Raw genomic sequence first — 25,637 nt, 5'->3', positions numbered from 1 at the left:
TTTAGGGAGGATGGATACTAAGGTTGCCGCTTGTTGCACAAAAAGGCAGGAAGCCGTAGGCCGAATCAACTGTTTGACTGCAAGTTTCTTTGCAGATAAATGCGGCAACAACGGGTAACTGCCAGAAGGTACCGCGTACGAAGAAAGCTCGTGTCGACTCTAGTACAAGGACCCCCCCCCCCAAAGAAAGATATTACATGCTCATAACAGTCTACGTAATTATTGTGGAAGTCGAGGTTACTGTATTCATTTGTAATACTCTCTGGCCGAGTATAGCACATGTTACCAAATTTCTGTCAATTTTTCTGACCCTGTTAGTGGAATTGTTTTTGCGTATATTACTGAGGAAACGCCCTGAGGCTACTATGTCACTGGTGGTCTTCAAGCGACGTCTACGTAGAGAATCTTGTAGCTTCCGAAAGAAGTCATGGTCACAATAACTCATGTCCAGACTATAGGGAGATGTAGCACATATTTATTTTTGCACATAGGACATGTTCAGTAATTACTTTTTTTTAAATAACCCTCGTACATTGTGAAAAAGAATTAGATTTCAATGTACCATGGAAAGGTCAACCATATCTATCTAAGCTCCGCGACAGGTTAAGTTTGCAGCATGTTTAATGTATTAATCCACTCGAGAAGAGCGCTCAGCATCTCCCGTGCAAGTCTTGCTTTAACCGCCGAGCTGCTCATATCACAGACAGCGAGAAAATCAGCAGTATTGCAGTGAAACTCCATTCTGCGCTCCCCGTTGGGTCTTCATATGCGAAAAGTGGCTGAAAACTTAACTTGTCGCGAGGCATACTCTCGCACGACAAACTGAACTAGTAAAAAATTCATGGACACGATAATGATGAGATTAAATTTACAAATTTTGTAATTCGAAATACATAGATGGGTTTTTTATTGTCGTGTAGAGGATAACTGTACATGCAATAATTTTAAGTAAATTATTATCTTCCTCATTACTGATAGGTGTGGCCGCGGTGGCTCAGTCGGTAACGCGTCTGACTACCATGCTAAAGGTCCCGGGTTCAATCCCCGGCCGGTTCAAATCCGGGAACTTTTCTAACGATGGAAGCGGCCCCGGCGCCCACCCAGCGTCGAATAACATGGGTACCTGGGGGAAACCCTGGGGGGTAAAGGCGGTCAGGGGCGTGATGCTGATCACATCACCCCCACTCACGACCGGATCAAGAAAGTGTGGGGCGTTACCCCCACACCCCCTATACGCCTTCATGGCGTGGTGCTAGGCACAGGGGAACACTTTACCTTTTACCTCATTACTGATAGGTAGCTTTTATCTGGACAGAGTGATAATATATAGTGTCAATGTACACTGGCGTCCTCTATGAGTAATTGCTAAAAGTTTTCTATTGGTGGGTGTAGGTTGTGGTAGTCAGGTATTCAATTCTTCCAGTAAAAGTTGAAAGGTTCAGATTACGGAACGTCTGTTTCTTTTATCAAATTTCGTACATAGGAGTAGTGTTTGTTTGTTTATTTCCAAATCACATGGGGCTAAAAGGAATAAAAATTCGCTCCAAGTACATTTGATCTTGGTCACAGATATACATATGGTATGGTGGTTGCAGTCTAGGTGGCAGCAGAAATCTCTAATCTGGACTTGCGTATTGATTGTCGAATTTACTGTGATACTTCTATTACTGAACAACAATTAAATTTGTGTATATTTACCCTTGTACAGTGTGAATCAGTATTGTTATTATTTCCTGCAGGCAGTAAGGTTATACTCATTACCACATTATTAATTTTACACTTTAAATATGGATGTGGTCACTGCGTAAGGGGGAAATAGACTGCTTAATTGCGTCTTCAGGTATATTCATTTATTATTTTTGGTATTACTGTTGAGATGAAAATTGAGGTAGTAAAACTGAATGCAAACATTCCATGGTATCGTTTATTTTCCTCTTGTTCTCTTTCATTCTCTCTCCCTCCTCTCTTCTTTATCTCCCTATTTCTTTTGTCTGTTTCCTCTGAGAGAGAGAGAGAGAGAGAGAGAGAAGCAGAGCTCTCGTCTTTCTCCTTGTTTTATTTTCTCTATTCCTTTATTTCTTTCTCAGTGTATGTGGGTGTGGGTGTCTAGAGGGGAAAAGAAGAGGGGGAGAGAAAAATTGTAATAAAATTGAAAGGAGGATAAGAGAAGGGGGAGAGAGAGAGAGAGAAAAGGGGAAATGACAAGTGGTATAGAAAGAAACAGAAGAAAGGAAATAGGGGAGGGAGAAAGGAAAAAGAGGAAGAAGAGAGGAGAGAGAAAGAGAGAGAGCGAATGAGAAAGGGGGAAGGAAATGCTAGGAGAGAAATAGGAAGAAGATAGAGCGAGAAAGAGGACAGAAAAAGAGATAAAGGAGCAGAAGAGAGAGGAAAGATATGGGAAGAGGGAGCTATACACACACACACACACACACACACACACACACACACACACACACACACACACACACACACACACACATATATATATATATATAGAGAGAGAGAGAGAGAGAGAGAGAGAGAGAGAATGGAAAAGAGAGAAGGGAGAAAGAGTGTCAATGGATCAGAGCCATATTCCAGACGCGTTTCCGCAATGGATTTTCTGCGAGTGACAAGAGGCTGATCAGACAAAAGAGCTACTCGCATACAGACCTTCAGAGGATGAGTATGAATCGAACACGAGGTGTCGCTTAAAGAGAAACTACAGAATCCTGCAAGACTGAGACCTCAAGGTATGAGAAAACGCGAAAAGTCTGCAAGACAGAAAGTTGGTTGCAAGGCAGACACAATAGCAGCGCGACCTTGTGGGATATTTTAGCAGAACTTCGTTTAATTTCTTCCCGAAGGACTTAAGGGAGCAGCGTAAACGTGAGGGGGAGGAATTCTCTGGTTTCTCCCTGCAAATTGGTTTACGAAACGTGACATCATTAAAGCTGGAATCGTGGCTTATTTTCGTTGTGTGGTTCACCGCCAGAGGCGCTACGTGAGCCTCTTCGTTAATCGACAGATTTATGAGTCTTGTGGGAGTCTCTTCACTTGATTTCGTCATCTCATGGGGTCCTCCTGCTTTGTAGTTTCCGAGTACAGTGCCGCTAAAGAGGGAAGAATATATTTCCCTCTCCCCCTCTTCCCTTTCTTCGTCTTTGTATGTGTTTTCTACCTCGCCTTTTAACGTCATCAATAGCAGTGGCGTATCCTGGTTAAAAACTTTGGATACCTCACCACACCCTGGTGTTCGAATGGACAAAAATTGGCGGGGATGTGAGGTTTTTTCTCGTTAACTTGTTGAGTTTTTGAAATGATGTATCATTGTGGTTAAAATACATAACCTTACAAATAATTATGAAAATGTATCATTAATGGAACAACAGGAAAGGAAAGGGTTTCAAGAATTTTATGGTATTTTATAAAAGAAGTAGTGAACTCTTCTGAAATATTTATGTAGGCCTATATGTGAGTGTAAAATATAACAAAAAATAAACCCTCTTGCCTCGAATACGTCATTTGAACAGGAACGACATTGTCCTCTTCTTTTGCGTAAATTTTCAAATTCAAAAGGATGCATTTCTTGATAGATATTGTACCAAATTGTTCAAGCTGACTTGCCTTTGCTCTAAGATATGATTCAATCATCTTAGAACCTTTTTTAAACCGTAACCACAAAAATACAATCCACTCACTCACTACACTACACACAAGACCTGCCTACTATAAAATTCCCGCAACAAGCAGACGAATTATTTTACAACATCCACATTCGCCTACAACGAGAGAGAGAAGTCGTGGCATGTGTCACTTTTCTTATATTTAGCAATTCCTCCATTTTTTAAACAAAAATCACGTTACCATGGTAAAGCATCTACCCTGGATGGTTGAATCCAAAATTCTCCGTCCCTTGGAAAATTCCAAAGTGGAAAAAATGTATTCCGATATTTTTTCAATCGATTTTTCTTCTGTATATTAGTCTCTGAGACTCATAAGCTTCCTAAGACCCTAGCTAGCCTAGAATATACGCCCCTGATCAAAAGATTAGTATCGAAGTTGATAGTCAAAAAAATAATCGTGGAGAAAATCGTAGGGCCTGGATATATTAGTTCCTAAAACGGGATTTGAATACTCGTTTCCCAGCTATCTCGATACCTACGTTAACCTCTACACCACCTTAGACCAGGTGATTAATTTCATGTTTCGCAGTGTTGCTGTCACAACTGAACGCATGGAATGACTTACAGTAACCCTTGTTGACTTTGTCATATATACGTATATTAAACTCTTACATTTTCTCATTTAAAGTAATACGTAGTATACGTTTTGATATAACATATATTTTTCATGTATTCAGGCGTTTAATATCTGCATATTGCAACACTGTTGCATTACTTTTTGTTGCTAAGTTCACATACGCATTTTACCCGCCAATTGCATCATGCGCACAACAAAGTAGAAATTGTCACTTACTGCAACTTCCCTTAGATTATTCTTGAGTGAATGTTCTTACGTCACCAAAGTCATTTTAGGGTACAAAAAAAGTTTTTTTCCGGAAAAGCCTGGAATTGTGTATAACACATGAATTTGGTTGTGTCCTAATTGCGAGCAGTCCTAATTGCGAACAACACCTAATCGTCCTAATTACGAACACATAAAAATGATAAATAATTTCGTGTCCTAATTGCGAACACATGGAACTGAAAACTTCTTTTCAAAACCAGATAATGTAGTGACGCAGAGAGACAGCTAGTTTGACTAACAACAATAGCCAACCTGATTGACTTCTGCTTTGTAAATCCTTCTAAGATCATTTCATCCTTTCAGTCTGTCGACTTAATCTGACTTTCATTCGTGTGTTAACGACTTGATAACCCTTGATGCCTTAAGTGATGTGAAACTGCTTCAACAGGAAGCACCGGACAAGTAATGTAGTGGAGGGATGGAACAGCAAAATCAAAAGTGAGCTAGGTAGTCGCTTTCGAAAGTGTAAGACCTTATATAAAGCTTAAAGGCTGAGGCAGAGAAGTCTAATGGCATGATTCTTATAATGGAAATGAGCCTGGAAGATGTAAAACGGAAGAAAAAAATATGTTTTTGTTTTTTGGAGAAGAGCACTAACAAGTACTGTATAAGGAGATCGGTGGTATTCCTAAATATTTAAGAACAATGTCATGTTTTGAAATTTGAATTTCAAATTTAGATAAAGTTAATAATTGTAATATTAAATGACGAAGCTCTTTTCAGTTAAGAAATGTGCAGTACGTATTCCTATAAAAAATAATCCCCACTTTTATTATTAAATTATATATACTTTGGCTACTACTTTAATCATGTTGAATTTTCTATGATCCAACAAAACACTGACCAGTCTCAAGTCCGGAACTGAGTAGCTTTAAAATAAATCGTTAAATAGACTCGGGAAGCGTGAGAGAAAGTTGTAGGTCCCAAGGCAGAAAAATGTGTTCGCGATTAGGACACAGCCCTTCGAGTGTATTCCTATTCAGGCAGCAAGTGTTCGCAATTAGGACGACACCTAACGCAAAGCCGTGTTCTAAGTAGGGGCGGGATACAATATAAAATATTTCGTAATACGATTTTAAACCTTCGTTTTAAAAGTTGTTTAAAAATTGTAATAAGTGGTCATTTTGAAGGGAGTTTGCATTTACTACTGTGATTTTCCCAAAGTTCTTTTCCGGTTACATTAAAAGAAATGATTTTTTAAAAATTTCTGGAGGGACTGTAGCCCCATCAGCTCCTTCTGTGAACTTCCTGTAGTTTCGTAAGAGAAAATACTCGAAGCAGCCCCATTTTACCCTGAGTTCTTTAAAGCAATCGCGAAAAGCGACAAAACGTACCTACCACCTGGGCGGCTACCTGCGAAGGGTCTTCTAATGAGTGTCAAAATATTTGCGATGTGACAAAACGTACCACTTGATGGGACCGCATCAAAAATCATTTTCCGAAATTACGATTTTTCGATTTTCTCTAGTTTTGCTGATTTCCATTACACTTTATCCAGGCTTTGAACTGGCAAAATTACTATATAATGTATATATAGCTATATAGTTATTGGAATTTCCGCGTTTTGCAACAAACTATTCAAAGAAAAGAGTTAGCTTCGCTGGTTCGGGGGTTTGAGAGTGTATCTCGAGCCATCCATCACAAACATAAACAACCTTACCTAACTTATTCTAACTTAACCTAACCTAACGTAACCTTTGTCGTGTAGGTTGCCTAGAGTATCGTTGTAAATCTTGGTAATTGGCTTGTCTTCCTCTCGAACCCTTTTCTTCGCCTCGTACATACGCGGAAGAGGTACGTTTTGTCGCGGAGTAAATATTTTGAAGTTATTAGTGGATCCTTCACAGGTATCTATTTCTCTGGGTGGTACGTTTTGTCGCTACTAAGTCTTGTCGGGACACCGTCGTAGTTGCTTTGGTGATTGGCTTTCAGTCAATGGACAACATTTGGCGCCAAGAATCCAGCTCCACGCCAGATAGCGTTGCAGTTCCGCTAACCCCTTTTCCCCACCCATTCATCACGGCGACTTTTGCCATCCAGACTTACAGGTTGTAATTTACGGATGGCTAAATGCCGAAGCTAATAATCCTCTTGCACGGGGCTTACCCTAGTAATATTTCATCCTACTGAACAAGTATATGCATGTGTTTCAACTAGTGCTTACGTGAGTATTTCTCTACAAGAATGCATATATCACAATGTAACCCCACTCCCCCTCTCTTAAGCCATCATACAGTATTTTTTTAAGGGAGTGCTGTCATATACCTTTACCCTAAACGTTTAAAATAGTGTTAAAGAAAGGAACGTCATTTTGAGTTCTGTTTTGAAAAGTAAAATATATGGAATTAAATTGTTTTCATCCGGGAATTGAAGTCCAAGGTGAGGGCAGAATTCGGCCCCTTATGCCACATTGTCGGTACGCTCTTATGACAGATCATAATCTACCTCGAATTTGTAATTCTATTTTATGTTTTGTTGTTAACAAACTTGACAATTTTTTCTTTAAATTTTTGTCGAATTGAAATGTAGGTGTCACGCATTTTATGTAATTATACTTGCTACGCATCTACTGTACAAACACATCAATAAGTGTGACAACTTTTCCGTTAAGTTACTAAATACTAACTATGCCTAAATCATAAATTACAGCACAGGTTACGAGAACTTTTCGGTAAATGTCTGTTATATCGGAGACACTTTTCTTCAAATTTACAGGAGAAACTACGTACGGAAATGAGTTTCTGTTTGCATTTATCAAACTTCGTGTAGGTATTTTGTCACTATGGAATGCTGCACAACAGAAAATAAGCACTTTTGATGTAATAAAGTAGCCTTTTGTGCGAAGCGACAACATTATGCCGTTGTTTCCATTATGAACCTGCAGATGGCGCGAGTGTCGAAAGCCACGCAGTCTCCCGAGAGGAAGAAGTGTTTCCAAACGTGCCTTTCTTTTACCAGAATTTTTTTTATTTTTATTTTTTTAACAATGCTTATCTAACCTAACCCAATCTAACCTACCCTTGCCGGAAATGGTTCGTGGGGCTAACGTGAATGGTTTTTGGGGCTATCGTGAATGGTTTTTGGGCTATCGTGAATGGTTTTTGGGGCTATCGTGAATGGTTTTTGGGGCTATCGGGAATGGTTTTTGGAGCTATCCGTCAATGGTTTGTGATGACATAATGAACACGAAAGTAGGTATTTTTCGGTTAAGAAGGTTGCAACACTGCATGCTCACTCCAAATCGACAAAACACAAGCACGACGCGTGATGATCCACAGCTGTCCGCGAAATATTCTATGTTCCGCAACGGAAGAAAAAAACCAAAAGAATTACTCGTAATGTGAAAAATCGAAGTTATTTTCGTGTAAAAAGCATAATGGCACCTTGAAATAGGTTCCGCAATACACAATTGGCAAGTACGAACCATTTGAAACTAAAAATATGCGTTAGAAATGTGTCTCCGATATAACAGACATTTACCAACTTTTCTTGTTAATGTTGCAGGTCATATTTATAAAATTTTATAATAAATGAGCAGCACATTATTTCCCCTTGAAACGCTATTACTCTTGATCATCTCAATTAGTTTGCTCTTCTTTTATTTTACTGTCAATGATTAAGTTGTAACACCCGTACACACCTACACTATTTTATATTTCTATATTTTAAAACGTTCCTGCAGACAGTCAGATTACTATGTAGGTCTAATTAGGGTTAAAGGTTATTTTTGCATATGTTATAGCTTCTTTTTCTAAACAAAGTGTTCCGTTTCATGCTGATCATCCTTCCTTTTGGCACCATGCTAGAAACAAATTAAGCATCATGGTAGGATCAAGTACCGGATTTTCATTCATTGATTGATTGAATTAAGTTATTTACGTCGCTTGTCTGCCCCTTGTGATTAATCGCGACGATGAGTATGAGTGATGAAATTGACGAAGGGTCACTGACCAGTATTGGCCAAGTTATTGGACTCATTGGTTGAAAAAATGAAACAGAGATAAACTCACTTTATGTAGAAAACGTTGACAGATTTTATGTTTTGTGATACACACTGCATTGTTATGCACACTGCAGGTACTGCCAGTACTTCGTATGACCACCTTCGGCTCTTTTCGAGCCCATGTTAATCACTGCTTCTGTACAACTCCCCTATCACTCTTATTTCTAAACTTCAAAGCATGTGGTCTATGAAATGACATTTCTCCAGATATACAAATAAAGAACAACCTTACAATGGTCGGAATTAATATTATTTCCTTTGTTATAACCAAACAAATAGCATACATAACACGGTAAACAATGTACATATTGTTCCAGGCCTTTTTGCGAATGTGCAAAGAACCGTGCTGCCATCTATTCTTGGAACACAGTAACAGAAAGGATTGTGGGAAACAAGATTATATCGAAGCAGACAAACAGTTTAATCCCATTAAAAGTAATAATAATCGTTAAATTGGTTTAGTTAGAACACTTTCAAAACAAGAAAATGTGCTCTTTTTTACAATGAGTCCAATAATTTGGCTAATATTGTATATACGTACATGGCATATTAGTTATTATATGTGTATATTTATTTACATTATAACCTTGTGAACTTGTGCGTTGTCGTACGTGCACTCACACACACGTCACTAGCCGCTCCTCAGCTTTGTGACTATGTCCGCTCACATCAGCCATGGCGCAACAACTAACATACTAATTCGATCGGTTCCGTGTGACCCTCAGAGTAGGGATGCCAACCACGAAAACGAAATCATTCCCAAGCAACCGAATACCGGCCAATTTTCAACACAGTCGCAACAGGATACATGCAAGTAGGGGTACGGGGAAATCTCGGACACACTGCACATACAGCCACAGGCGGTACTCGGTATTGTTCACTCGTGGTGCAGAGTGGTTCATGAAGACTCGATAGTTCGAAACTTCTCAATAGATAACTCTGGAGTTAATAAGATGGAACAATATGAAGCCGCGAAAGATATCCTCATGCCACATTATATATTCTCAATTTTTGCTCCCTTCTATACTTCTCTTCCTTTCCACTTATTTCATTCAGACAAACAGTTCAGACTGTCAGTTATTGTTTACCAGTTCTAACTTTTCCTATCCAACCAGGTGGCGCAGTATTCGCGGATATTTTTTTCCCTTTTCTTTCCTTAAACCTCGTCTTGGAAAAAGTTTTTCGCTTTTGGTCCCCGCGATATGAGTGGATGGAATAGGAGAAGAGTTTAGAAGAAGGCTGGATTTGGGATTATATTAAGGGAACTAAAAAAGAGGGAGAGAGTTGACTTTGTTTACCTCCGAAGGGTCAATCTCTTTCGGGGATCATTTCTCTTTTGTTTTTGAAACGTTACGCTTCTTCCCCTCTCCCTCTGTCGTCCCCACTTGCCCCCCTTTTAAACGAACTATCTTATAAAACTTGGTTTTATTACCTCTAGCTGATCGCCGAAATCAAGCTAGCTCATCGGAGCCCTAGCGGAAGTTCGGAGTAATAAAAATTCGCCTCTTTTCCTTCCCGAGCGCTTTGCCCGTTGCGACACTCATGAAAAATAATTGTCAACTGCAACGTTGAGTGATTGCGACCTCTGCCATGCGATGGCACATTGGAGGCCGTATTTAATACATCAGCGGACGTAAAGATGTTAGGGCTTGTGATTGGAGGATAAAATATATAGGCGGAGAGGACATTTTCATTGCCTTCCCTTGTCAATCACTGATTTTAAAGTGGATGAAAGTTTGAAAAGTCAATTCCGTGTACCTTATGTGATTTGCAAGGAACGGATTTTTGTTTACCAAAAAAGTACTAGTTACGTAAATATATATATGGCTATTTTAATCAAAATATGGAGTTAATATGGACTTACAATTGTGAAAAATGGCAATTTGCCTTAAACTACAGGCTCACCTAGATAAATAAAATGCATTAGGCTACAATACATAATTGCAAACCAAAATTAATATGCAAAATGCGCTTTATTTTCTGTTGTCTAAATTGATGTATGGTGTCAGGGGTCCCGGGTTCGAATCCCGGTCTGGGCATCAGTGTTTGAAAGTGTCCCTTCATCAATTTTATTGTATCATCACTCATCCTCATCTTCGCGATTAGCTAAAAGTGGCAGAAAAGCTAATTAAGATAAATCTAAAAAATGGTTTGGTTTGAGTTGGTGCTTTTTAGTCCACTTTATGCACAGTAAGACTAATCGGGACTGGACCTACAGTTTAAAGTGGGATCCGAATCACTATGTGCCTCCACCGGGTCTAAACAATGGATTTCGAAATTAGGCTTACATGACGTAAATTACAATCCAAAATTCGAATACAAAATGTGCTTTTGTAATATAATTAAGCCTTGTTTCCATATTAAAAACACTAAGTTGCTGACCAAGGCAGTTTATTAAGATAAAAACACTTAACAGGTAACGTTTCAACCCTGTATCAGGGCCTTCCTGAGACAAAAAAAAATAGTTTAGTTCTTCGTCTGAGGAAGACCCTGATACAGGGTTGAAACGTTACCTGTTAAGTGTTTTTATCTTAATAAACTGCCTTGGTCAGCAACTTAGTGTTTTTAAAATATGCTTTATTTTGTTATTAAGACAATGGTATGTGGAGATAGGACTGCACGCATTCTCGATATCGGCCACTTTTGAGGTGATGTTATCAGCACCTCCACTGTTACCCCCAGGTGCCCATTAACCCCAGAGCAAGGAGAGGGCCGAAAAATTTAGGTTACACACCCCGGGAATACCAATTGAGCCAACGTAGCTCTTTGTATTGAGAGGATTTATTCACGATCACTTTAAGATATAACCCCATCAGTTTTTCCGAAAACACAGGGCTTCTTGTCCGACGAATATAAACTTTATGCATTATATAAATGTAATTACTCCACCAGTAGCATCTTAGACTTGTTAGACTAATTATGGGGGTGCAGGAGTATATAATATTGATGGATGACTTTAGTAGGTGCTATATTCCATCGCAAAATTTGAAGGATACCAAGTACCCCTCTGTTTATGAGTCACTACCCTGACGTGCCATCTCTTAACGATTTCAAAAATATTGAGCCGACCTAGGCATGCACATATGCTGTGTTCGTGAGGTCCAAAAGCAGCTTGAAGTAGGGGTCTTGTCGGAAGTAACGTTACCTAGTGCAGTCCGAAAAGGGACAATTAAACAAGCAATCGAGCCCGCAGCATGCAGTAGGCGACAATGCACTCTCTTTCGCTTGTTCAATTGTTTAAAATCATGGAAGTCGAAAGTCAGCCACGTGTTGGGTGTAGTTCTTGTATTGTGTAGAAATTTAAGTGTAAGAACTTTCTACAATGCGATGTGATTCCTATGGTGAAAAGTAAGTGTTTATAACCTTTTAAAAACCACGTGTTCTTAGTTTTATCTACTGATAAACTGGCGCTGCAATCGAAGTACAATCCGAAAGGTTTTAGCTTCCAGTCCAAGGGTTCAAGACTGATCTGCGACACCATTCTCAAAGTATGTTCGGACACTCTCATTCAATCTCTCTTCATTCCAAGTAAGCCTGTTGATTGTAAAAATGCGTAAAGCCGTTTAGGGAAAGTCCGGAAGAGACGAAATCTTCGCCAGGAGTTCTCCGTTGCATAGTTTACACGTGTGGCTCCCAGATGTCGCAGGGGGTATTTTGCAAGGTAATTACTGGTTTCGCAGAGGGGAGAGTCCGATGAAGGTTTCCACCGTGTTTTGTGTGGTTGCTAAGGACGCCTCCGCATAGGGCACAAGCTGCGAGTGGCCACAAAATTGCATGGTAAAGCACCCGCAATGGCGTTTATGAAGGTCACACGTTGCGTTTTTGTTACGGACCTACTTTGCTTGCATACAGAACTTTGCAAGCAGAGTGAGTTCGTCTTGTTTATCTTTCCCGGCGCGATTTTTTAACGGTGCAAATAAGGATCTTTAAGTAGTTTTAGTGCAATTCGAATACTAAATGAATTTAATGAAAAATTAGTTTCCCCAGCGCTCGAGGCGGCCCCATGTTGATCCTTACAAGCATCTTCCCCCCTCCCCCACGTGTCCGAGAAGTGAACTAAGTATTTCAGCAGCTAGGAATTTCCAGCTCCAGTTTTGTTCTTATTTTTTTAGCTTTCGATCGTGCCACTAGTAGACAACAAGATTGTCTATTATTTAAGAGTTCTAAGCTCATTTTTTTCTTTCTCTTTCATTCTTCTTGCTTCTCTGTTTCTTGTTCTTCCATGTGCATTTTCCGCTATCTTTCTCCGTTTCTCGGTCTATCTGTTCTTTCCTTTGTGCATTGTTTTTCTATCTGTCCTTCCTTTTATGTTTTCTATTCCTCTATTTTTCTTTCTTTTCATATTTTTATTTTGTTTCTGTTTCCATATTTATATTTATATTTCCTTTCTATATTCCTAATTCCCTCTGTTTTTGTACTTCCTTCACTCTACATTTTTCTTTCTTCCTATATCTTTCTATATTTCTTTCTCATTCTGTTTCTCTATGTTTTTCTACATCATTCTTTCTTTCTCCGTTCCTGTTTTTCTTCCTCTGTTTCTCTCTTTATTTTTAATTTTCTTTTTTTACTTCCTATAGGCTATGTATTTTTTCTCTAGTTCTCCATATTTTTCCATATTCCATTTTTTCTCTCTGTTCCCTACCTTTCTTTCTTTCCATCTTCCTCTATTTATCTTTATATATTTTCTATCTTCCTCTGTTTATCTATATTTCTTTCTTTCTATATTTTCTCTTGTTCTCTGTTTCTGTATCTTTCTATATTTTGCTTTCTTTTCTTCTTCCTATATTTATTTCTTCCTCTGTTTTCTCCATATTTCTTTCCATAGTTCTTTTTCTCTCTGTTTCTCTATTTTTCTTAATTTATATATTTTCTTTTCTTCCTCCGTTTCTCCATCTGTAATTCTTTCTTTCTATATTTTCTTCTTGCTCTGCTCCTCTTTCTTTCTATATTCCTCTTTCTCTATGTTTCTCTATCCCTCTTTCTTCTATATTTCTTCCCTTCTCTAGATGTCTTCTTTTCATTTCTTCTTGTCTACTATAAACGATGTTGCAAATCTCTCTTGTAGCATATGTGAATGGGTAGAAGGGATATAGAGCTCCTTTGACATGCATGTTCACACGTACACCCTTCTACTCCCAGTGAGGAATTTGAGAAGGCGAAATCCTGAAAGAGCAAATATCTCCATTCTGCAGAGAGGATTCCCGCGCTCCGTGATGCTGTGGGAAACTACTTGTTGCTCCCTCGCGTGTCGCTATCTGGCGGGCAGTTCCGTTATCTCCACCTACTACAGCCGTGACTGTCAGTTGGAGAAATTATATAGCTACTTCCGGGAGATACACGTTATAAGCCGAAATGTCAGCGGGGATATTTTTCAGGGCGTGCTCTGTGTGTCTATTACATGACTTTTTTCCCCCTCTCTCCCCTATTCTTCGGCAAGAAATGGGAAGGAATAAAAATACAAGCTTCGTGGTAGGGAGGGAAAAAAGGGTGTAGGGATTCTTTTGCGGAAAGCGTAATAGAATTCTTCTTTATTTGTCGTATCTCTCCGTCAGTGGCGGTTACGATCTAAAGAATGGGATGCTTTATCCTCCAGTGTTGCTTATGTTTACAATAGAACTGTAATCTTTCAGAACAAATGATCATTTTATTGTCAGTAACATCTTCATGTATTGTTTCGGCTTTAGTGTATATTTTCATCTTTTAGTGTATAATTTTTAATAGAAACTTAGCTTTAAGAATACTGAACTCGTAATTGGCTTCATTGGCTTGGTTCCCTCTATAGGAAAGTATATCCTGGAATGGTATATGACCCGATATATTTGAATGTATTGTAGTGTATATCTCTAAGGGTCCTCATGAACTATTTATCTGTTGGCGAACTAAATGCCAGTTCTATCATTGCGCAAACTGCAGAAAAGTAAAAGCACCTTGGATCTTGAATCTTAGTACACGGCACCGTATGCTTTAATGGTGATAAAATCGTACCAGGCCAACCACCTTGGCGGAGCAGCACAGCGCGCTACGACGTGAGGGGTTCCGGGTTCGAATCCCGGGTAAGACATTGATGTTTTTGTACGTCCGAACTGAATGAAAAAAAGAATTGAGATCAATTGATATGAGTTTGATGTGCGGGGAGGACTGTCGCTTAGGGGTTTCCCTTTTTATAATAATAAAAAAATAAGTGGTTAGCACAGCGCGTTAGGATGCTAGGGTCCAGAATTCGAATTCCCAGCCTGGGCATGCGTGTTCTTTGTGAGTGTCCCTACATCGAATTCATCATATCATCACTCATCCTCATCGTTGCGATTAGTCAAAGTGGCAGAAAAGAGACGCTAAATAACAAAAAGACAATCAACCAAACAGTCGTGCGAATTGCAGTATCCATTAATGTAATCTTGTTTTGTTCTTTTCCGTGGCTCAATTCTTGTTCCTTGAGCATCGTGGGGATAGCCAGAGAGATTCTCTCATTCGGAAAAACATTATAACTCCCAGTCGTCATGTTGACGAAATCTCATAAAAGAATAAAACTCAAATTAATATAGAATTACCAATCTAGTTCTAGTTTACATGAATTTTCCGAAACCAATTCCGAGACATTATCAACTAATACACAATATATGTTACAATACGATATTTCTAATCCGACTGGGTACTTTCCAGCATATCATTCATATATTTAAAATTACAATGAAATATGCAACATAATATGAGACTTACAATATCTTAAAGACAACATGCAAGAATGGGATTTTTGGTACAAAATTTATATTCAAAATTCGATTTTTTTCTCTAGGGAGGTAGCTTACCATTCCATATATGTCAGATAAAGAACTAAGTAAATTATATTCTGCCAGTTAATGCAACAGAAGCAATTATTCAAAAAATATAATTAAATAATTACGATTTGTATTTAACTTTCGTACTATTCTAGGTGGTATTCTCTTTAGATGTAAGCGGTAATAATTATATTCCTCCAATAAAAGAATTTCAATAAAGAAATGACTCATTAAAACTCTTTCTTTAAACTTTCGTATAATGTTGTGATAATGTATTTAATTCTCATTAATTCAAACGATGTAGTCTGTTGAGACGTTCACATACACATTACGGATTGCATTAATTAGTCTGTGAATTCGTTTATTTTAAGTTGCTTTCCTGTCTCTTTTGGCTAATTGCGTCGATGCAGATGGATGGTATATGATATGGATGAAAGGATATTCACAGACACATCTCAAGTACCGCAGAGAATTATACTGTTTCCAGATCCAGACGCCAGATCATTCATAGCGTTCAAACATTCAGTCCAGGGTGACTTCGTGAAAGAGGGGATAATGTTGGAGTATCTTACACCCCTCTTCAATTAGTTGGTTATAGGTTGTATCAATTATAGGTTGCACAGTTTTCTCGATACCCTTGAATGACCCGAGTCCATATAATAGTTCAGTGTTTTTATGTTTGTATGGGACTATGCAAGCTTTACATTTTGTTTAAATGGTCACTTTATAATGCACCATTTTTTTAAAAAAAAAGTCTCAAATGTTAAACATTTTTACCGCACAAAGACAAATAGAAGTTTGAACTAAAGCCGACAGATCCAAAAATTATATTTAACTCCTCCTTTCTTGTCCACTTTACAACGTTTATCTTCACGGCTCTTTAAACAAGCTAAAAAATCTTCTCTGACGAGATCTCTTTTGGGCCTCTCTTTTCTTTGCCACTGATTCTCATCTCTTGGCTGTACATTCGACGAGACTCTCTCTCTCTCTCTCTCTCTCTCTCTCTCTCTCTTTTGTGCCTCTGAAAGGAAACGGAAAGGAACGATTTAAGAATCATTTAATACTCGTAATGCTCACTTTTTTTCCTCTCCACATCCTTCCCTCCCCTTCCATCCCCCTTTCTCTTTCTTCTCCCTCTCCTTTCGGCTCTGATATTTCTGCTGTGCCTGTTATGATAGCAAATGTTTAACAGGCATTTCGCAGAAGGTAAGTTAATATTTACTTTGGACGTTGGGAAGGGAGGAGGGCTACTGTAATCTTCGGTAAACACAAGAGGCGCCATTTGTGATATATAAAAGAGACTTTCATCACCGAGCCCTTTTTTGCCGGAAAAATTCCGCAAAGAGGTGAATAATTTTCGTCGCGGTATCTTTTTTCTCATACAAAGTGCTTAGAATTCTGAAATTATGTAATTTCATTCAAAATGTCCAAAAACGAGAGATAATATTATCTGATATGTGATCACGTACCTAGTGCACACCAGATCCTAATTTAATGAATTCAACATTATCCTTTTGAGGTCTCCTGTATGTTAATTTATAATAATAACCAACCTCCCCAAATATCTGTTCACTGAAGGAACTGTACATTCATGTATGTACAAGGAAGAGCGAAAAGATATCATATTTATTTGCATTCTCTGGTATCCTTTGCGAAAACTATTTTAATTTTTTCGTACTTTGAAAGAACGTGTAGTCACGAGTTTGGATTCTGTTTGATTTTTCTTCGTTGTAGAAAATTCATATCAATATTAAAGTGATTTCTGTTCAGCAAATTTTAAACCATTTTCCATTCTGTTCAAATTCCACTTTTTGTATTATCAACATAAAACAACGGATGATACGTGCGAGAGTTATATCATAATTTATACATGGATATTTTTTCAAATTATATATATATATGTATATATATATATATATATATATATATATATATATATATATATATATATATATATATATATATATATATATGATCCGAACTAATTCATTTCGGGTCAATTTCAATTTCAAATTCCTCATGTAACGTAAATTTTGTGACAATAATAGTACGAATATTAAGGCTTGAGATGCTGAATGAAATAGAAAATTGCAGAAAAGAGTGCGGAAATTGGACCGAACTATATTTAAAATCATTGAAAGTATTCGGGTGGAACATTTTTCAGAAGTTTATAGAATATATCATATCCCTGTAAATATAGTGACATTTTCAATTCAATTTGTGGAATGTTGTAAATACAGAATAATGAAATTTAAATTTGTGGAATTCTGTAAATATAGTGAACAATTTTTTGGAATTCTGTAAATGTAATCAAATTTCAATTTGTGGAATGCTGTAAATACAGTATAATGAAATTTTAATATTTATTTAATTCTGCAAATATAATGAAATTTCAATTTGTGGAATGTTGTAAACACAGGGTAATGAAATTTCAGTTTTAGAATTCTGTAAATGCTATGAAATTCAATTTGTGGAATGTTGTAAATAGAGTATAATGAAATTTCAATTTTTGGAATTCTATAAATATAATCAAATTTCAATTTGTGGAATGCTGTAAATACAGTATAATGAAATTCTAATTTGTGAAATGCGACAAATATAATGAAATTCCAGTATTTGGTAAAAACAATTGGTATTTTAAAAAGAGTAAAGTTTAAGATGTCCGTAGTAATGTATTTCGATACCTCTCAACGCACATCAGAAAGATAGAGGCAGACACAAACCATTCTCATGAGAAAATACCAGAGTCTTTTTTTTCATCACAAGGATATAAACCATCTCGGAAGTCCTCATAACCGGAAAACAGTCCTCGGAAGGCATAGTTAGAGGTCTTAGATAACTTGAAACGTCACCATTAACTCTTAAAGTGTTTTGACAAATGCAGAAACACAGGTCTCCGGGATTTCCCAAGTTTCGAACTCCAGGAAAAGATGAAGAACAGATGAGAATCTATGAGATCTGCAGTTGAGAACAATCTCAACTTCGTACCACGGAAGAAGATGGGAAGCCGGTCTCCAACTTTCTGCTAAGTGGGACAAAGTTAGCGAAGTAAACAGAACTAGGATACTTGTTCGGAAAACAAAGAGGAGGGGAGGGGGAGAGGGGTGGGATGCGAGGTTCCTAGTCTCGAAGCCTCAGAGGACAGGGGGACTCTTTCTTTTTTCAAGAGAAATTTGAAAGAAATGCTTGCATATACCTTGATGTGCTAGTGTGTGAGCGGAGGGGTGGATTCTGAGTGTAACTTGTTATAAATTTACAGTCATCAGTGGCGTAACTTGGGACTTTACTTTTGTGGGGGAGCACAATTGAATTTGTGGCTTAAATTTGGGAGGAGAGAATCAACATTTTTTTATCCCATAAGAATATTTGTTAAATTTGCGAAATCATAAAAATTGCTCACTTCTTTGTTTCTATGTTAACAAAAGTAACACTAATTGTAAAACTTAATAACTAGCAAATTTTGTGGGCACAAGCACCCCCTTAGCCATCGCAAAGTTGGAGGAATGGTTAGCACAGCGAGGTACGACATGGGTGTTTATTGTTAGTGTCGCTTCATTATATAACTCATTTTCATTGTCGCGATTAGCCAAAAGTGTTAGAAAAGCGACGATAAATAACATAAATCAAATTTATAGGGTTTTGAAATGAATCGTAATCAAGATGGGAACACTATAATAATTTATGATAGAGAGCTACATCGATTTCGTCCGAGTTTCGAATCCCGGCTAGGCATATGGGTGTTCGTGAGTGTCCATTCATCACTTTCATCATATCATCATTCATTTCTGTCTTCGTGATTAGCCAAAAGTAGCAGAAAAGGGAAGTAAAATTAACCGAATCAATCAATCAATTTCAAATGAGCAAGGTGTTGTCGGTTCGCTTCCCAGTAGGGGTACATTTAATTCATTTTCACATTAAGCTTTTCATTCAGTCTGTTGGGTTCAGCGGGGGAGACTGGAAAACAAGAAAAAAAGCTACATTAAATTAGGCACACAGAGGAGATGCGCTACGTAGAACTGTTAGCGAGAAATGCAGGCTCGACCAGGACTCGAACCAGGGTCCCTGGCATTCCGTTCCATTGCTCTACCACTTTTTTTTTATATATATATATATATATATATAATTTTTAAAAGGAATACCCCCTACATGGAGGTATCCTCCACCATTCACACTTGTTCTCACTTTTACACTTTTCAATTGTTACAGTTTCTTATCATCTGCCAAACACAAATACCCATGCCTTAGCCGTGACTCGAACCCGGAACCCCTGGAGTTGTAGCGCGCTCTGCGCCACGGAGGTCGACAACCACTGAGCTACCGAGCCGGCCTGGCTTCGCCTGATTTTTCGCTTCCACACAGGTAAAACAGCGGAGGCGAAAAATCAGGCGAAGCCAGGCCGGTTCGGTAGCTCAGTGGTAGAGCAATGGCACGGAATGCCAGAGACCCTGGTTCGAGTCCTGGTCGAGCCTGCATTTTTCCCTAACAGTTCTACGTAAGAAAAAAACAAGTTAAATGGATGTGCATTTTGCATGGTATTTAGTGGTATATTAAATGTTACTGCTTCCTACAAGGACAGTAGTCCACCTTTGACTTCCAACTCATTTTTCAATGAGTCTTGATCTATAAGAGTGAGTTTCTTAAGTCAAAACGAAACGAACGGATAGAACATAAACAAGTGAACTCGTGAGTCTAGTGGAATTAGTTATTTTACTGGCTTTAGGAACGCACTAAGCGAAAGTAGGTGAAAACATCAGTAGCAGTGGCTAGTTTATGGAAAGTTTCCGCGTGGAGTCCAGCGGGAGATTTGTTCTTCTGGCAGATATAAGTCTATTACAGATCTTATTGTTCAGTTTAATCATATTTTAACAAACAGATAAATAAATGATATTGTATTTCCCGCACTAGAGCAGTTTCAATAGACCCTTTCCATAGACACCAAAATGTCAACCTTCCTTTTACGTATTTCACCTTGGACTGCATTTTACATACTACCGAGGCCCTGGCATCTGGACTCACAGCCAGTGAAGTTCTCTGTGAGGCTCTTGTTACGTTCTGTCCGCAAAATGCAAACTATACTCTGTCCCGGGAATCTCTGAAGCTAGCAAACTCTGTGAAAGTAGTAACTCGATAGGGCTTGACCAATGAAAACGTGAGGAAACTGGATTGCGTGGAGGGGGAAAGCGTTCCCAGCCTTCGTAGCAGCGTGTACTGCTTCGCTCCTACCACTTGCTATCTCCCCTTCTTGCGCGACATTTCCTCAGAGATTCCCGGGATATAGTATAGTGAGGCTCTGACGTCTGGATTCACCGCTAGTATACACAGATGATCATGAGGAGCAGGCACGTAGTCAGGCGGGGTCGGTAGGCTCAAGGCCCTTGTGGTAATTAATTTGACTTCCTTGTCAGAGATTAAACATTTTGTACAGTAAATTGTAATATACTGAGAAATTCATCTTCATGGCTTCTGCACCGCCTCCCCCATTTTTTGCCTTTAGATTGCGGCTGCTGATAAGTAATGCCCTCCCCCCCCCGCCAAATAAAATTCTGCCTACGGGCCTGGTCAGGAGTATGTGTTGCTGTTGTTTAGTTGATGTTTCAAGTCCAATTCGTGCACAGTAAGGCAAATCGGGACTGGACCTCCTGTTTAAAGTGGGATCCGAACCACTATTACCTCCACCGGGTATCGAACCTAGGATCGGGAGTATGTGTTTTTATCTCCTGAAATTACGTGTGTTTTCACGAGACACTAAAACACAAACATGGTGTTATGTCCTTCCTCTTAAGAGAATGTGTTTTAAGCTGTGCGAGGTATGGAAGTCACATGTATCTAGGAAACAAAATAGCAATATGCGTATTGTAAATCTTCTGGAATGCTAAAAAATTACTGAGAATGTTGTTGACAACAGGAAGCGGTTTGAAGCACGCTTTCAGAGGGCTCTGAAGAAATTTCACAGCGGTTCGACATCCCCGAACGTGGCTGCTAAGGTCATGTACAAGCAACCCAATGTGGCTGGCACATACCAGATGGAGAGGCTGAGCATAAGCCAGAGGATGAAGGCAGGAACGTCGCGAAGATAATGAGTAATTCACTCCAGGGAACTCCCGAGTTATTTTCCATACCGTAAGGTCGACGATGGGGAAAGGGGGTTTGGGGGGGAGAACCCTTCTGCACGGAGCTTGCCCGCATTTGAATAGAAATTAACTATTCAATAGTTGCCGGTACGTGTGTTGCATGCTTGCCTGCGGACCTGGGTTTTGTTCCACCTGCAGTGGACTATAGACTCTCTCTCCCTCTCCTTCTCTCGTCCTCTCTCCTTCCTACTTAGTCTTTGCCGACGAGCCTTACCGTGTGTTAGTTACCCAGAGCACGAACTCACGCTCGCCTGTGTTAAGACTTGGCAGCATTCGCTCTTTCGGCCTCTTGCCTTCTGCCTCGGTCACGAGCTCATGTCCCTAATCTCGCGGCGTGATTTTCATCCGCGTCCAAGAATAGATGTCGTCTCCTCCCCTCCCCTCCCCTCCCGTGCCCTCACTGCCAATAAGGCGTAGATACACTTCTAGGCAGGGATTTACATCATCATCTCTAACTGGACCCTTTTAAAGCACCCAATTCTCTTTTGTGCAGCCGACCTTTCTTGCAATATCCGCCAAAGACCATTCCAATAAATGTACACTCACCGGCAATGAAAATGAGACATCTAGATCCTGAAATACTTGCTTCCCTGCAAAACGTTTTGTTTCTTGCATAACTATACGTCATTTGGAGAAGTTGCCATTGAAAATTGCAGTGAAACTAGTATTCCATGATCTAGGTGCCCAATTTTTATTGCTTTTGACTGTACTTTAATCCTTTTACCACCACACCTTTACTCATCTATCTATCTAACCCACCAGTGAAGTGAGAGAACATGTACTGAACCCTGTATATATATATTGATTATAGTTATGTAACAAACTTACTAATAAGTATTTTGATATAGTTCACTAATTATATGCTATTTAAAGAACAGAAGATGTAGCAAAATGTGTCTTAATAAAGCTGAACACTTCAATTTTTAAGCGTTATAATACACTATGAATTTTGATAGTGTCAGCATATTTCTGACTAGAAGCTAATTTAGCTCTCTCTCTCCTCCATTTCAATAATTTTTAAATGGGAAAATGTCATAGCCGCTCTCCGATTTGAATGTATTAACATGTGGCGCCCAAAATTCAGGGATGGTGAATTCAAATTTCTTCGAAGCCACATATGTTTGTTAACTTGTGCATACCATAACATTATTTCTTCCTTTTTAGAATATTCCGGAAAATTTTCTGTGTAATATAGTATCTAGCATATAAAAGTGTAGAAACTGAATCTATTTTTATTACTATTTCTATTTTCATTACATTTGTGTGAAGGTTATTGTTTATTCAGTTCAATTAGGAACCATGTCATTTCATTTATTTTCCTTTCAGAGGGCAGTAAATGTCCCACACCCGGTTGTGATGGTCAAGGACATGTAACTGGACTATATTCCCACCATCGAAGGTAAGAACCAGCATGAAAGATCTGTTTAAACCTACCATAAAGATAACAAAATTGGCACTTCACTTATCTCGACATCATTTTTTCCCTGCTGATTTATAACGGTGAGGCCATGTTTTACATATTATGAAATTTTCGTATATTAAAATCGAATGTTTGCATGAAAATTATTAATGAGAAATTGTTCATAATATTTATTTGCTCATCGTCAGGTTATTTAAACCAAATAGGCAAGTTATGTAAATTAGTTTTCATAATTTACAATGCACCTCTTTGTAAGCTACATATCTGAAAAACAAATATTTCAGAAAGTGTGTTTCAGCAAATGTACATTCACAAGCAACACACACACACACACACCACCACACCAGTGCGTAAATGCAAAGCCATGTTTGAAGTATCAAGATATCTGTATTATATATACAGGGTGTTTCTAAAGGTCGTTTACAACGCTTGGGAGGTGATTCCTCACACGAAAACAAGCAAAAAGTCTAAGTTCCATTTTTACGACTGAGGCTTCGTTTCCGAGATAGGACCCTCGCAAAAGGTGACAAAGTGAACGTCACACCTGACTGGAACGAATACTATAACAGATAGAGAGGCGGTTCCAAGGGAATCATAAAGGAATCGTATGTGCTCAGTCCGGAAGTCACTATGAAAAGTTCACTGCACGCATGCGCAATGGAGTCCTCAAAGGAATTGGGGATTTCCAGCAAGAACAATACATGGAAAGGGTATGTAACGCAGCAAGAAGGACCGTGACAATGAGAAATGCGTTCAAGACAACACATCCCAACCTCAAACATCAAAACATGAGCACCGAACACAAAATCCGAAAAGTTGAGCGCGGTTGCATACCCCAGTTACACGCGAGGAATGAACGAATCATGTCGTGTGGCATACGAGAGACACATTACTCCACCAGGAGGAGGGAAAGAAAAACACAATATCAGATGATTGCGACAACGTGTATTTTAACACGCGACAACTACGTAATATCCCCCCCCACACACAACAAACAACAAATGCTACAATATCTTACGCACAGACAGTCCGTGTCACTGTACACCAACTGAAGATGTCACTTTCACCACACAAAGGGGGTGGGCAGCAATACCAAGAGTGTTCTCAGTGAGATTTGCCGAGGGCAATAATCACAGACAGTTTTCCAAATGTCTGCCGTTTACTTCTACACAGAGATGACAGCGACGAATCAAGGATTGTCGAGTATGAGCAAACAAGCCAGGTGTATCTGCTACCGTCGCGGCGGCGACGTTGATGCGAGCAACGAGGTCCTCAGCTGATGTGACAGGTGTGTCGTATACGAGGGTTTTCATTTCTCCCCAGAAGAAAAAAATCGAGAGGGTTGAGATCTGGCGACCTCGGTGACCAAGGCACAGGCTCATCCCTACCAATTAACCTATTGCAAAACACGTCATGCAGGAAATGTCGTACATTACAATCGAAATGAGCTGGTGCACCATCGTGTTGGTACCACATTTCTTGCCGCAGTGCCAAAGGTACAGTCTCCAACAGTTCAGGCAGAACCTCACTAAGAAATGCATGATACGTGCGACCATTCAGGCGAACAGGGAGAATGTATGGTCCAATTAAATGATCATGTACTATCCCGCACCACACATTCACTGAAAACCTGTGCTGGTGATGGGCCACAAAAAGTGCTTGTGGGTTGTCAAAGTCCCATACATGACTGTTTCTACTATTGAAGACATCCATCCTGGTGAAAATGGCTTCATCTGTCCACAATACGTTTGCCCCAAAGTGAGGGTTTGTGTCCAGCTGATGCAACAACCATTGGCAAAACTCCATATGAGGGCGAAAGTCACGAGGTAACAGTTCTTGTACTTTCTGCAGTTTAAAAGGGTGCATTCCTTCCTCTGACAACACTCGCCAAACATTCACATGAGACGTGTTTCGTGCCCGAGCGAGCACTCGCGTACTGGTGCCAGGATGTTCTGCGACCGCTGTTAACACATCTTCTGCAAACTGATGTGTGCGTACACTTCAGGGTCTTCCAACTTCTTGCTGCGGTGGTAACACTGACCCTGTTTCACGCAGTCGACTGTCCACTACCTGGAAGAAGGTGTGAGACGGTAAATGTCTATGTGGAAAGCATTCTCCATAAAGACACCTTGCCTCACAGCTATTACCACGTGCCTCCTCATACATGAGATGCATGTCTGCTAGCTGCTGGGTCGTATATGCAGCCATCTGTGTAATAGGGAGCTGAAACTGCAAAGTATTGTTTTTGTTTAACACTGGAACACTGCACAAATTGGCCGGATCACCGTACGAACACCACAGATCAATTGTTGCGATACTTGACTTGCCCACTCTACAACGTCAACTTCTTTCAATACAACATACTAGTACTCTTCAATGCGTATGACAACCTAGAGCGAACTGCTGATCATATCCCAGCACCTGCAACACGACTGGAACGACTGCCGGAGAGAACCAACCCTTCCAGCTCCTCTCGCGGGAACAGCAGTCATGAAGGTCAAACGTAGACTACGAGAGCCAGACTTGCCTGTGCAGCGCTTCCAAAACTGGTCTCTTTTACGTCACAATGATACGTGCAAACACTTTTCGTATTGCTCCCCACCCCCTTTGTGTGGTGAAAGTGACATCTTCAGTTGGTGTACAGTGACACGCACTGTCTGTGCATAAGACATTGTAGCATTTGTTGTTTGTTGTGTGTGTGGGGGGGGGGGGATATTATGTAGTTGTCGCGTGTAAAAATACACGTTGTCGCAATCATCTGATATTGCGTTTTTCTTTCCCTCCTCCTGGTGGAGTAA

General features: G+C 39.4%; 1 protein-coding gene and 1 non-coding gene across 11 annotated transcripts in view; both read left to right on the top strand.

Moving 5' to 3' along the window:
* The window catches only part of LOC145994416 (uncharacterized), a 574,460-nt gene that overhangs the window by 458,061 nt on the left and 90,762 nt on the right, over positions 1–25,637 (top strand). For all 10 annotated transcript variants that reach the window (XR_014442353.1, XM_083130571.1, XM_083130585.1 and 7 more), the window contains exon 6: positions 22,746–22,818. Coding sequence is in view for 9 of the 10 variants with exons in the window: in XM_083130571.1 (XP_082986697.1) it covers positions 22,746–22,818 (73 nt within the window). In the remaining variant the exon portion in view is untranslated. The remainder of the gene's footprint in view (positions 1–22,745; positions 22,819–25,637) is intronic.
* On the top strand, positions 19,687–19,757 carry TRNAS-GGA (transfer RNA serine (anticodon GGA)). Its single transcript has one exon. It is a non-coding gene; the product is annotated as a tRNA-Ser (tRNA).

Source organism: Lepisma saccharinum, chromosome 1, assembly GCF_977018435.1.
Source record: "Lepisma saccharinum chromosome 1, izLepSacc3.1, whole genome shotgun sequence".
Classification (NCBI taxonomy): Eukaryota; Metazoa; Arthropoda; class Insecta; order Zygentoma; family Lepismatidae; genus Lepisma; species Lepisma saccharinum.
This window is presented reverse-complemented; position numbering and strand designations above follow the sequence as displayed.